This window comes from Rhinopithecus bieti, unplaced genomic scaffold (genome assembly GCF_001698545.2).
Source record: "Rhinopithecus bieti isolate Rb0 unplaced genomic scaffold, ASM169854v2 scaffold_2453, whole genome shotgun sequence".
Taxonomy (NCBI): domain Eukaryota; kingdom Metazoa; phylum Chordata; class Mammalia; order Primates; family Cercopithecidae; genus Rhinopithecus; species Rhinopithecus bieti.
Genome location: NW_016804447.1, coordinates 3,540,043 through 3,551,829, shown reverse-complemented (window position 1 = coordinate 3,551,829; position 11,787 = coordinate 3,540,043). Strand labels below are relative to the sequence as shown.

General features: G+C 47.1%; 2 protein-coding genes and 1 long non-coding RNA gene across 3 annotated transcripts; 2 read left to right on the top strand and 1 right to left on the bottom strand.

The window, feature by feature from the left end:
- Nucleotides 1–7,026: 7,026 nt before the first annotated feature.
- LOC108527224 (protein BTG1) lies at nucleotides 7,027–9,025 on the top strand. The gene is made up of 2 exons (XM_017868372.1): nucleotides 7,027–7,532; nucleotides 8,476–9,025. Exons 1-2 carry the CDS (start codon nucleotides 7,385–7,387, stop codon nucleotides 8,841–8,843), a joined length of 516 nt encoding a protein of 171 aa, XP_017723861.1. The 5' UTR covers nucleotides 7,027–7,384; the 3' UTR covers nucleotides 8,844–9,025.
- On the bottom strand, nucleotides 8,890–11,776 carry LOC108527226 (uncharacterized). The gene is made up of 2 exons (XR_001884749.1): nucleotides 11,375–11,776; nucleotides 8,890–9,310 (listed from the first exon to the last, which is right to left on the bottom strand). It is a non-coding gene; the product is annotated as an uncharacterized LOC108527226 (long non-coding RNA).
- Nucleotides 9,322–11,090, top strand: LOC108527225 (protein BTG1-like). The gene is made up of 2 exons (XM_017868373.1): nucleotides 9,322–9,605; nucleotides 10,543–11,090. Exons 1-2 carry the CDS (start codon nucleotides 9,458–9,460, stop codon nucleotides 10,890–10,892), a joined length of 498 nt encoding a protein of 165 aa, XP_017723862.1. The 5' UTR covers nucleotides 9,322–9,457; the 3' UTR covers nucleotides 10,893–11,090.
- Nucleotides 11,777–11,787: the final 11 nt, after the last annotated feature.

Sequence of the window (11,787 nt, the reverse complement as noted above, 5' to 3'; positions counted from 1 at the left end):
GTATTATTTTTATTGGTGTATTGTTATTTTTTCTTTTATTTATTTATTTATTTATTTATTATTATTATTTTTTGAGACGGAGTCTCACTCTGTCGCCTGGGCTGGAGTGCAGTGGCCGGTTCTCAGCTCACTACAAGCTCCGCCTCCCGGGTTCACGCCATTCTCCTGCCTCAGCCTCCGGAGAAGCTGGGACTACAGGCGCCCGCCACCTCGCCCGGCTAGTTTTTTTTTTGTATTTTTTAGTAGAGACGGGGTTTCACAGTGTTAGCCAGGATGGTCTCGATCTCCTGACCTCGTGATCCGCCCGTCTCAGCCTCCCAAAGTGCTGGGATTACAGGCTTGCGCCACCGCGCCCGGCCTATTTTTTATTGTTTCATTTTTTCCTGAATATTTTCCTTTCCTTTTCCTTTTTTTTGTGAGACGGGGTCTCCCTCTGTTGCCCAGGCTGGAGTGCAGTGGCGCGATCTTGGTTCACTGTAACCTTTGCTTCCCAGTCTCAAGCCATCCTCCCACCTCAGCCTCCCAAGTAGCTGGGACTACCGTGCCTAATGTTTGTATTTTTTGTAGAGATGGGGTATCGCCATGCTGCCTAGGCTGGTCTCGAACTCCTGAGCTCAAGCGATCCTCCCACCTCAGTCTCCCAAAGTGCGGGAATTACAGCTATGAGCCACCGTGCCAGAGATTTTTCCAAATATTTTCAATCTATGGTTGGTTGAATTCATGAGTGCAGAACTTGGGGATTCAGAAGGCCCACTATGTTATCTAGCTGAAGACTGCTTCTGCTTCACTTAGGGAAAATAAGTATTTATTAAGCAAATGGATAAGAGAACACAAAATAGTGGGGAGGCTCTCACTTTATCCTCATCCTCATCAGAAAAAACATGCAATTTGGCTGGGCATGGTGACTCATGCCTGTAATCCCAGCACTTTGAGAGGCCGAGGCAGGCGGATTACTTGAGGTCAGGAGTTAGAGACCAGCCTGGCCAACAGAGTGAAACCCCATCTCTACTAAAAATACAAAAATTTAATGCACTTAGTTTAATGCATTAAATTATAATTATAATTAAATTAAATTAAAGTACATTAGAATTTAATGCACTTAAATTCTAATCTACTTTGAGATTATATATTTGAGTTTCCATTAAAAAAAAAAAAAGTTGCTGTTTTGTCTTCTTCTTCTTCTTCTCCTTTTTTTTCTGAGACAGGTTCCCGCTTGTTGCCCGGGCTGGGGTGCAGTGGCACAATCATAGCTAACTGTAGCCTCAAATTCTCCTGCCTCAGCCTCCCAAGTAGCTAGGACTTACAGGCATGCACCACCAACCCCAGGCAAATTATTTATTTTTTGTAGACAGGGGGTTCTCACTATGTTGCCCAGGGTGGTCTTGAATTCCTGGCCTCAAGCTATCCTCCTGCTATGGCCTCTCAAAGTGCTGGAATGACAGGTGTGAGCCTCCACGCCCAGCCCTGCTGTTTTTCTTTGAAAATAAAAGAAAACTAAAAATACAGTGTAGAATAAAGTAAAAATAAAGTATAGAATATGCCAACATTTGATTATATGGGTATTCTACCAAGCTTCCTGAGTATTATCTCCTCTCTTGAGAGCAAAATGTGGACACCATTACTGGACAAGAGCATCTCTGGCTTGCTTATTGTCTCAGAAACTGGGAAGAATGGAGTTTACCCAGACTATAGAACCTAAAGGAAGCAATTAACAACTCACTGAAAACTTAGTTCATTTTAAAGGCAGCTTTTACCTATTCAATTGATGTGCTAACGTTTTCTTTTAAGGAAAGAGATTTCTACTGGATACGATATATACCTGAAAAAAAAGTGGGTTTTTTTAGGGTTTTTTTTTTTTTTTTTTTTTGAGACGGAGTCTTGCTCTGTCGCCTAGGCTGGAGTGCAGTGGCACGATCTCGGCTCACTGCAAGCTCTGCCTCCTGGGATCACGCCATTCTCCTGCCTCAGCCTCCAAAGTAACTGGGACTACAGGTGTCTGCCACCATGCCCCGCTAATTTTTAAAATATTTTTAGTACAGACAGGGTTTCACCGTGTCAGCCAGGATGGTCTCAATCTCCTGACCTTGTGATCCACCCGCCTCCTTGGCCTCCCAAAGTGCTGGGATTATAGGCATGAGCCACCGCGCCCGGCTGTCTACTGTTAAACCTTAAAATTGAAGAGGTCTTTGGCAGCTGGGAAGGTGCAGATAAACACTCAGTGACACAGCCTTCTGTGACAAAATAGAAGGTGAGAGCTTTAAAAAGAGATAGGCCAGGAGGTTCTGGCACCAGGAAGGAAAAGGTTTGGGGAGGAGCCCAGCTTTGAGAAATGGCCCTGCAGCTATGCAATAGACAGTTGAGTGAGAATTCCTGGAGGCCACTGATCAGATTCAACAGTGACCTGGACACAAAACCATCCCTCCTGGCTGCCCTCCCACCTCCCCACCGAACCCTCCAGGGCTCCCCTCAGTTGCTGGGTAAGAGAGATTGTGGAACTGACCAGGCCTCTTGTTCCTCTTGTCAATTTAGGCCAAAGGGGAAATGAAAAGTTTAAATGGTCTTAAATAGAAATCACTTTTGCTACTTTCTCTTATCTGTACCTAGGGATAATTTTCAGTCCAGTTAAATTATTTGGCAGATTAACATTTTAATATGTTCTTTGTTTCATTTTCCAGTGGGCCTTTTAATAAATGTAGCTGTATCTTCCAGTTTATGTCAGCTATGAGATGTCCCCTCAATTGCCTTGAGTTTTGATTGTTTTTTTTTCTTCTACGATCTCTACTCCTCTCCAGATGGCCTTCTAACTTGATCAGGTTTTCTTTCTCAAGGTCCTTTTTAGGAAAGCCAGTATCAGGAACTCCCTTGAAAATCCTACCAGGTATTTAGAGCTCAATTTTTGTAGTCCATGACTGAGAGTTGAAATCTGGTTGTAAAACCTTGGGTAAATAACTTATTTTCTTTAAGACTGTATTCTCATATGTTAAATGCTGTCAACTGTACTCACTTGATTGAGTTTCTTAGAGAATTAAATGAGAAAGCATGGCAGGGTGCGGTGGCTCATGCCTGTAATTCCAGCACTTTGGGAGGCTGAGGTGAGTGAATCGCTTGAGCCCAGGAGTTCACAACCAACCTAGGCAACATGGTGAAACCCCGTCTCTACCAAAAAATACAAAAATTAGCCAGGCGTGGTGGCACGCGCCTGTAGTCCCAGCCACTCAGGAAGCTGAGTGGAAAGATGAGCTTGAGCCCAGGAAGCAGAGGTTGCAGTGAGCTGTGATCGCACCGCCACACTCCAGCCTGGGCAACAGAATGAGTCTCAAAAAAAAAAAAAAAAAAAGAAAAAGCATGTAAAACACTTAGCACTGATGCATTGTTAATGATAAAATGATAATAACCTGCATTATTACTTTTGTTGTTAAGCAATGCTTCACTCCTTTTTCCTCCCACTCTCCAAACAATCTGAATAGTTTCCACAAGAAGAAACTGAGTTTTGTCTAAAATTATTATGTGTCACCCTCTGATTGCAAGTTCTTTTGTGTTTTCTGAATTGCAGTAGATCTAAACCCAGTGCAAATGTCTTAGCTTGTGTCCTTGGATACTTACTCAAGCAAAGCAAGTCAGGTGTTAGTGGGGAGGCAATTAAAAGTGGTCTCCTCCTTTCTGTGGGTAACCAAAAAATAGATAAATAAGAGGCATAAGTCTCTGGTCGAAGACAAACCCACAAGAAAAGCTAAATTATTTAAAGATAAATCTGATCATATAATCTGCCTGCTAAAAGTGCTCTCAAGTACCCTATGCCTGCCTCCATCTACCAGTTTTTTCAACAATACTTATCCTCCTTGGTTTATACCTTTATGATACTCCAAGATCAGGCCCTTTCCTTTCCTCCAAGGAGAACTAATCTTGGATCACTTTCATTGGCTTAGCTGAGATTGTTCACTTTCGGGTCTTTCTTATTTTTCCTCTGCCCCGAAACACACAAATCAATAAATGCACTGTCTCTATTTGCCATCAACACTCCATCAAGAACTCTCTCACTTGACTTTTTACTTATTGGTTAAATTGTGAGTTTTCTAGATACCTAGCACTCTATCTGGAAGTTGGTGCATAATAGGCACAACTTTAGTGACTGCAGCTAGCTGACAAGCAACAGGCAGGTTGCCTCTGGCTTGGTCTGGAAGGCCCTGGCCCTGAATGTGCCTTCAGGGAAAGGGCGGGTCCAACTGGGGAAACAATATCTAATATTTGTGCTTTTATTTGTCAACTTGTTTTAAAACCCAAGTTCATTTTTTCGAATTTGTTTTGACATTCCTAAGATTTTTAATACTTTGATTAGAAATGTTCTAAGTTTTAGAAATTAATTAGACAGGCCTGGCGTGGTGGCCCACTCCTCCTGTAATCCCTAAACTTTGGGAGGCCGAGGCGGGTGCCTCACCTGAGGTCAGGAGTTTGAGACCAGTCTGGCCAATGTGGTGAAACACCATCTCTACTAAAAATACAAAATTTAGCCAGGCGTGGTGGTGCATGCCTGTAATCCCAGCTACTCAGGAGGCTAAGGCAGGAGAATCACTTGAACCCGGGAGTCGGTGGCTGCAGTGAGCTAAGATCTCGACACTGCACTCCAGCCTGGGTGACTGAGTGAGACTGTCTCAAAAAAAAAAAAAAAAAGGAAATTTCATAAATTACTATCAAATTGCATGATAATAATAACAGTACTTGGGAGAGCCTTGGTAAATTTAGCATAACAACACAGAAAGCACCTTTATAATTCAAAAAGTGTCAAGAAATACCTGCTTGTTTCCCAGATGGGAAGGGCCTGACAAAACTTCCAGAAAATGTGACTAAACGTATATGTCAGGAATTGAAAACTATTAGCAATTAACATTCTGTACCATCTAAGGCTTGTGTTTAAGACTAATGTTTATTTCCAGTTTTTTTCCTGAGTACTCTCTAGATTCCCAAGGTTAAAAATTACTGTAGTTTCTCAAATCAATTTGTCTCCTAATGGGATGATTTAAGGTGGGAAACACGCATATACAATTAAAAAAACTCAGTGCGAGAAGTAACTCTCCCTGAGTCTGTGGGTTAAACTTTCTGTTAACCCTGTTCAACTGGTTTTATAAGGCTTTCAGAAGGGGTCCTGCTGCTGCTAGTGCAGGCAGTTAAAAATAGTGTGGAGAACAAGGGCTTGAGGGAAGTCTGAGTCCAATCCTAGCATTTTGTTGATTTAATATTTCTGTTTTTTAGATGAGTCAATTTAAGCACATGACCGAGAGGCCAAGTTGGAGACCAGGTTTAGAAGAGAAAAACTTTCACTTGACTTCTAATTTGTACTCAGTGACACATTAACGACAATGTAAGTGAAAGCAGGGAACTAAGGATGGGTCAGGTTAGGTGGGAGACCAGGAGTTCTTATTCTAGTGTTATGGTAATTTCTTTTGAATTTTCTTTTGCTTCTCTATCTTCTTTTTAAGTCGTAAAAGAGGTTTCATGCCTCCAGTGAAATTATTATTAAGCACAGTTCTATCTGAAAAGTTCTAGAAGAAAAAACCCACTATCTTTAAATTTTTTCACACGTAACTAGGTATGTGTACTAATGAAAAAATAATCTAGAAGTTTTTTTTCAAATTGAGTTTTACATATTTTTAAACAATAAAACGTTTTCTCCTGTTTTATAATGTCATATTTTGCTTCATTTCTATATCCTTTAGCTCAGTATTAAAAGAAAAAAGAAAAAACTCAAAGTGGTATGTTTTGCAATATTGATGACCAACTAAGGTCGGGATATTTATTTCCATCTGGTAGAGTTCAACTTCTGCCTCCTGTTTGCTTTCTCCATCTGCCTGCCTCCCTTCATCTTTTTTTTTCTTTTCCCCCTTCTCCTTAATGGAGTTGGGGTTAACCCTGTCCTAGGCCTAATCGTTTTAGCAGGCTCCCGCCTTCCTGCTACACTGGTTTCTAAGTTTTTTTTTTTTTCGGTAGGGTTTCAAATAAATGTCTACACTTAATACTTTCACAAGCTTCAAATTCTTTTTATTTTATTTTTATAAAGAGCAGGACTCAGGCTAGGAGGGCATTTGGACTAGGTAAAAAAGAAAATCTTTGGTTTTGTGTACACAAATTTTAAAATACATTGTACAGATTTTTTTTTTGGATACAGACCACCCTTTACAGGATCCGCGTTATGATATTTGCCTTCAGTAACTGGCTCTCCTGTCCGCATCCAGTAAGGTTTCCACTCTTCTCTTCATTGACTGCTGAAGTTACTGAAACAGCAACCACAAATGGCCTTACTAACCTACTTATTTTGCAATTACACTTTTACAAAGATATCCCCCTACTCCTCCCCTAGGGTGGCGCAGAAACGGCTCCGCGGCGTTGGCAGCTCGTTTGCGAGGGACCTGGTTCCCCGAGGCTGCAGTCTTTTTTCTTGGACTGAACGCCCCGCGGGACCGTTCCCTCCACTTTCCCCGCACTCGCGCAGCGCACCGCCAGCACACACAGCGCTGGGGCCCGCATCGCCGGGCACCACACGCGCCTCCGGCTTGAGAAGCCAGTCACCGAGATCCGGAGCGGGAACGAGATGTAAACACGGAGTGGGAACACGCAGCCCGATCTGAGAAGGCGGCGCGAGAGTAGACACAGCCTGCGCCAGGCGGTTCTTATTTATCCAGCACTTACACTCCAGGGCAAGCGGGCCCAGGCAGCGCACTCTTCCAGAAGGATGCACTGGCGCAGAGCCTGGACCTGCTGAAGCGGGAAGGCGGAGCTAGGGCTGGGGGCGGAGCTTTCACACGCGCACCCTCGCTTCCCTCCGTCCCGCGACACAGCAACTGGGTCTCCAGCCGCCACTCCGGGTTTATTTGTTTACAAGCGGTTACGTCAGCTCCTCCCTCTCTTCCCTGTCTCTGGACCCGCCTCCTGGACTCTTTTCCCGCCCCTTTCGGCTCCGAACCGGCTTGCGTCACAATGGTGCGATATTCGGATTGGCTGGAATCGTCCGTCACGCTCCAGCTACGCCACTTCCTTTTCGTGGCACTATAAAGGGTGCTGCACGGCGCCTGCATCTCTTCGCCCCTCGGAGCTGGAAATGCGACTGTTGGGATATTCGGATGCTGGGGAGCTGGAGGCGGAGGCGGCTGGGGCGGTCCGAGCGATGTGACCAGGCCGCCATCGCTCGTCTCTTCTTGTCTCCTGCCGCCTCCTGTCTCGAAAATAACTTTTTTAGTCTAAAGAAAGAAAAAAAAAAAGTAGCCGTCCGCCCCTCACGCCTTCTCTTCCTCTCAGCCTTCTGCCCGGTGAGGAAGCCCGGGGTGGCCGCTCCGCCGTCGGGGCCGCGCCGCCGAGCCCCGGCCGCCCCGGGCCGCCCCCACACGCCGCCCCCATGCATCCCTTCTACACCCGGGCCGCCACCATGATAGGCGAGATCGCCGCCGCCGTGTCCTTCATCTCCAAGTTCCTCCGCACCAAGGGGCTCACGAGCGAGCGACAGCTGCAGACCTTCAGCCAGAGCCTGCAGGAGCTGCTGGCAGGTGAGCAGGGCGAGGGCGTCGGAGGGACGCGGGCCCCACATCCCCAGGTCAGAGTCCGGCCGTCGGGGCTGCGGGAACTTCGGCAGCGCCCCGGGGCCGGTCGCGCTTGGGTCCGGCCGCGGGACCGGTGTGGTCGCGCTTGGTGGCAGCTAAGAGCGGCTGCCCGAGGCTTTGGGGGCTGGAAGGAGGGCGCCCCCTCCCCCCAGCTGGCAAAACGGAGTGGAGAAGAGAACACGCACAACAAAGAAACTTAAGCCCACCGAGGCGGGAGCTGCGGTCCGAGGACCGTCGGCGGATTTGGGGACAAAGGAGCCGCGGGGCTGGGGTGGGTTCGACGCCCCCTTCCCTCAGTCCTCTCCAACCGTTGCGTGGTCGGCGGCCCAGCCCCGGGGTGGGAAGCCGCGCCACTGCCCCGGAGCCAGCTCAGAACGGACGTGCAGTCTCCCCGCGCCTGCTGCTCCTGCCCATTAATCATCGGATTTGTCACCGGCACAATTACAGCCCTTCCCAGAGCGTGGTTTAAGGTTGCTTGTTTTTCTTCCCTTCGGGGTTAACAGTCCGGTGGCGCTTCTCATCTCCAAAGCCATCAACTCCATTGTGTGCATCTGGGGTGGGGTGGAGAAAGTAAACAGTTTCTCGCCTGGCCATAGGTGCCACTGGCTTCCCGGCTGGCCGAGGCTGCGCGCCTGATTCCTGTTTTGGCGGCTCAACCAGTTGGTTCCTGGAGATTGTTTTGTCCCGTACTACTGTGTTATTTCTAAAACCCTGCCCGCTTTTTCTCCATCCCCGCACATACACAACAACGGATGCAATCCTGGACATTTTAAAAAGTTGATAGTTTTCATTTTCGCTCCTCAAGGGAGCCTGGGGTAGGAGGAAACCAAACCACACTGGGAGCTAACGATCCTAAGCGTTGTTTCTCTGTTCTTCTTTTTTTCTATAGAACATTATAAACATCACTGGTTCCCAGAAAAGCCATGCAAGGGATCGGGTTACCGTTGTATTCGCATCAACCATAAAATGGATCCTCTGATTGGACAGGCAGCACAGCGGATTGGACTGAGCAGTCAGGAGCTGTTCAGGCTTCTCCCAAGTGAACTCACACTCTGGGTTGACCCCTACGAAGTGTCCTACAGAATTGGAGAGGATGGCTCCATCTGTGTGCTGTATGAAGCCTCACCAGCAGGAGGTAGCACTCAAAACAGCACCAACGTGCAAATGGTAGACAGCCGAATCAGCTGTAAGGAGGAACTTCTCTTGGGCAGAACGAGCCCTTCCAAAAACTACAATATGATGACTGTATCAGGTTAAGATATAGTCTGTGGATGGATCATCTTATAATGATGGATAAATTTGATTTTTGCTTTGGGTGGGCTCCTCTTGGGGATGGATTATGGAATTTAAACCATGTCACAGCTGTGAAGATCTGGCACAAGATAGAGTGGTAAAAAAAAAAATTTTAAGTGACGGTGCCATAGTTTGGACAGTACCTTTCAATGATTAATTTTAATAGCCTGTGAGTCCAAGTAAATGATCACTTTATTTGCTAGGGAGGGAAGTCCTAGGGTGGTTTCAGTTTCTCCCAGACATACCTGAATTTTTACATCAGTCCCTTTAAAGAAAATCTGTGTTTCAAAGAACCTTTCTCTGCAGTAAATCTCGCAGAGAAATTTGCACTATTACACTTGAAAATTGTTACTGTTAACCTTTTTGGCAGCTCAATAGGAAAGCTGAACGTTTTAAACATGGTAGTACTGGAAATTTTACAAGACTTTTACCTANAAAAAAAAAAAGCAGCCATCCGCCCCTCACGCCCTCTCTTCCTCTCAGCCTTCTGGCCGGTGAGGAAGCCCGGGGTGGCCACTCCGCCCTCGGGGCCGCGCCGCCGAGCCCCGGCCGCCCCGGGCCGCCCCACACGCCGCCCCATGCATCCCTTCTACACCCGGGCCGCCACCATGATAGGCGAGATCGCCGCCGCCGTGTCCTTCATCTCCAAGTTCCTCCGCACCAAGGGGCTCACGAGCGAGCGACAGCTGCAGACCTTCAGCCAGAGCCTGCAGGAGCTGCTGGCAGGTGAGCAGGGCGAGGGCGTCGGAGGGACGCGGGCCCCACATCCCCAGGTCAGAGTCCGGCCGTCGGGGCTGCGGGAACTTCGGCAGCGCCCCGGGGCCGGTCGCGCTTGGGTCCGGCCGCGGGACCGGTGTGGTCGCGCTTGGTGGCAGCTAAGAGCGGCTGCCCGAGGCTTTGGGGCTGGAAGGAGGGCGCCCCTCCCCCCAGCTGGCAAAACGGAGTGGAGAAGAGAACACGCACAACAAAGAAACTTAAGCCCACCGAGGCGGGAGCTGCGGTCCGAGGACCGTCGGCGGATTTGGGGACAAAGGAGCCGCGGGGCTGGGGTGGGTTCGACGCCCCTTCCCTCAGTCCTCTCCAACCGTTGCGTGGTCGGCGGCCCAGCCCCGGGGTGGGAAGCCGCGCCACTGCCCCGGAGCCAGCTCAGAACGGACGTGCAGTCTCCCCGCGCCTGCTGCTCCTGCCCATTAATCATCGGATTTGTCACCGGCACAATTACAGCCCTTCCCAGAGCGTGGTTTAAGGTTGCTTGTTTTCTTCCCTTCGGGGTTAACAGTCCGGTGGCGCTTCTCATCTCCAAAGCCATCAACTCCATTGTGTGCATCTGGGGTGGGGTGGAGAAAGTAAACAGTTTCTCGCCTGGCCATAGGTGCCACTGGCTTCCCGGCTGGCCGAGGCTGCGCGCCTGATTCCTGTTTTGGCGGCTCAACCAGTTGGTTCCTGGAGATTGTTTTGTCCCGTACTACTGTGTTATTTCTAAAACCCTGCCCGCTTTTCTCCATCCCCGCACATACACAACAACGGATGCAATCCTGGACATTTTAAAAGTTGATAGTTTTCATTTTCGCTCCTCAAGGGAGCCTGGGGTAGGAGGAAACCAAACCACACTGGGAGCTAACGATCCTAAGCGTTGTTTCTCTGTTCTTCTTTTTTTCTATAGAACATTATAAACATCACTGGTTCCCAGAAAAGCCATGCAAGGGATCGGGTTACCGTTGTATTCGCATCAACCATAAAATGGATCCTCTGATTGGACAGGCAGCACAGCGGATTGGACTGAGCAGTCAGGAGCTGTTCAGGCTTCTCCCAAGTGAACTCACACTCTGGGTTGACCCCTACGAAGTGTCCTACAGAATTGGAGAGGATGGCTCCATCTGTGTGCTGTATGAAGCCTCACCAGCAGGAGGTAGCACTCAAAACAGCACCAACGTGCAAATGGTAGACAGCCGAATCAGCTGTAAGGAGGAACTTCTCTTGGGCAGAACGAGCCCTTCCAAAACTACAATATGATGACTGTATCAGGTTAAGATATAGTCTGTGGATGGATCATCTTATAATGATGGATAAATTTGATTTTGCTTTGGGTGGGCTCCTCTTGGGGATGGATTATGGAATTTAAACCATGTCACAGCTGTGAAGATCTGGCACAAGATAGAGTGGTAAAAAAAAAAATTTTAAGTGACGGTGCCATAGTTTGGACAGTACCTTTCAATGATTAATTTTAATAGCCTGTGAGTCCAAGTAAATGATCACTTTATTTGCTAGGGAGGGAAGTCCTAGGGTGGTTTCAGTTTCTCCCAGACATACCTGAATTTTACATCAGTCCCTTTAAAGAAAATCTGTGTTTCAAAGAACCTTTCTCTGCAGTAAATCTCGCAGAGAAATTTGCACTATTACACTTGAAAATTGTTACTGTTAACCTTTTTGGCAGCTCAATAGGAAAGCTGAACGTTTTAAACATGGTAGTACTGGAAATTTTACAAGACTTTTACCTAGCACTTAAAATATGTATAAATGTACATAAAGACAAACTAGTAAGCATGACCTGGGGAAATGGTCAGACCTTGTATTGTGTTTTTGGCCTTGAAAGTAGCAAGTGACCAGAATCTGCCATGGCAACAGGCTTTAAAAAAGACCCTTAAAAAAGACACTGTCTCAACTGTGGTGTTAGCACCAGCCAGCTCTCTGTACATTTGCTAGCTTGTAGTTTTCTAAGACTGAGTAAACTTCTTATTTTTAGAAAGTGGAGGTCTGGTTTGTAACTTTCCTTGTACTTAATTGGGTAAAAGTCTTTTCCACAAACCACCATCTATTTTGTGAACTTTGTTAGTCATCTTTTATTTGGTAAATTATGAACTGGTGTAAATTTATACAGTTCATGTATATTGATTGTGGCAAAGTTGTA

Bases quoted from the DNA above. Each gene is read 5' to 3' on its own strand.
- LOC108527224 (XM_017868372.1), top strand. From the start codon at position 7,385: ATGCATCCCTTCTACACCCGGGCCGCCACCATGATAGGCGAGATCGCC. The intron at 7,533-8,475 runs GTGAGCAGGGCG...TTTTTTCTATAG, and splicing joins CCTGCAGGAGCTGCTGGCAG to AACATTATAAACATCACTGG.
- LOC108527225 (XM_017868373.1), top strand. From the start codon at position 9,458: ATGCATCCCTTCTACACCCGGGCCGCCACCATGATAGGCGAGATCGCC. The intron at 9,606-10,542 runs GTGAGCAGGGCG...TTTTTTCTATAG, and splicing joins CCTGCAGGAGCTGCTGGCAG to AACATTATAAACATCACTGG.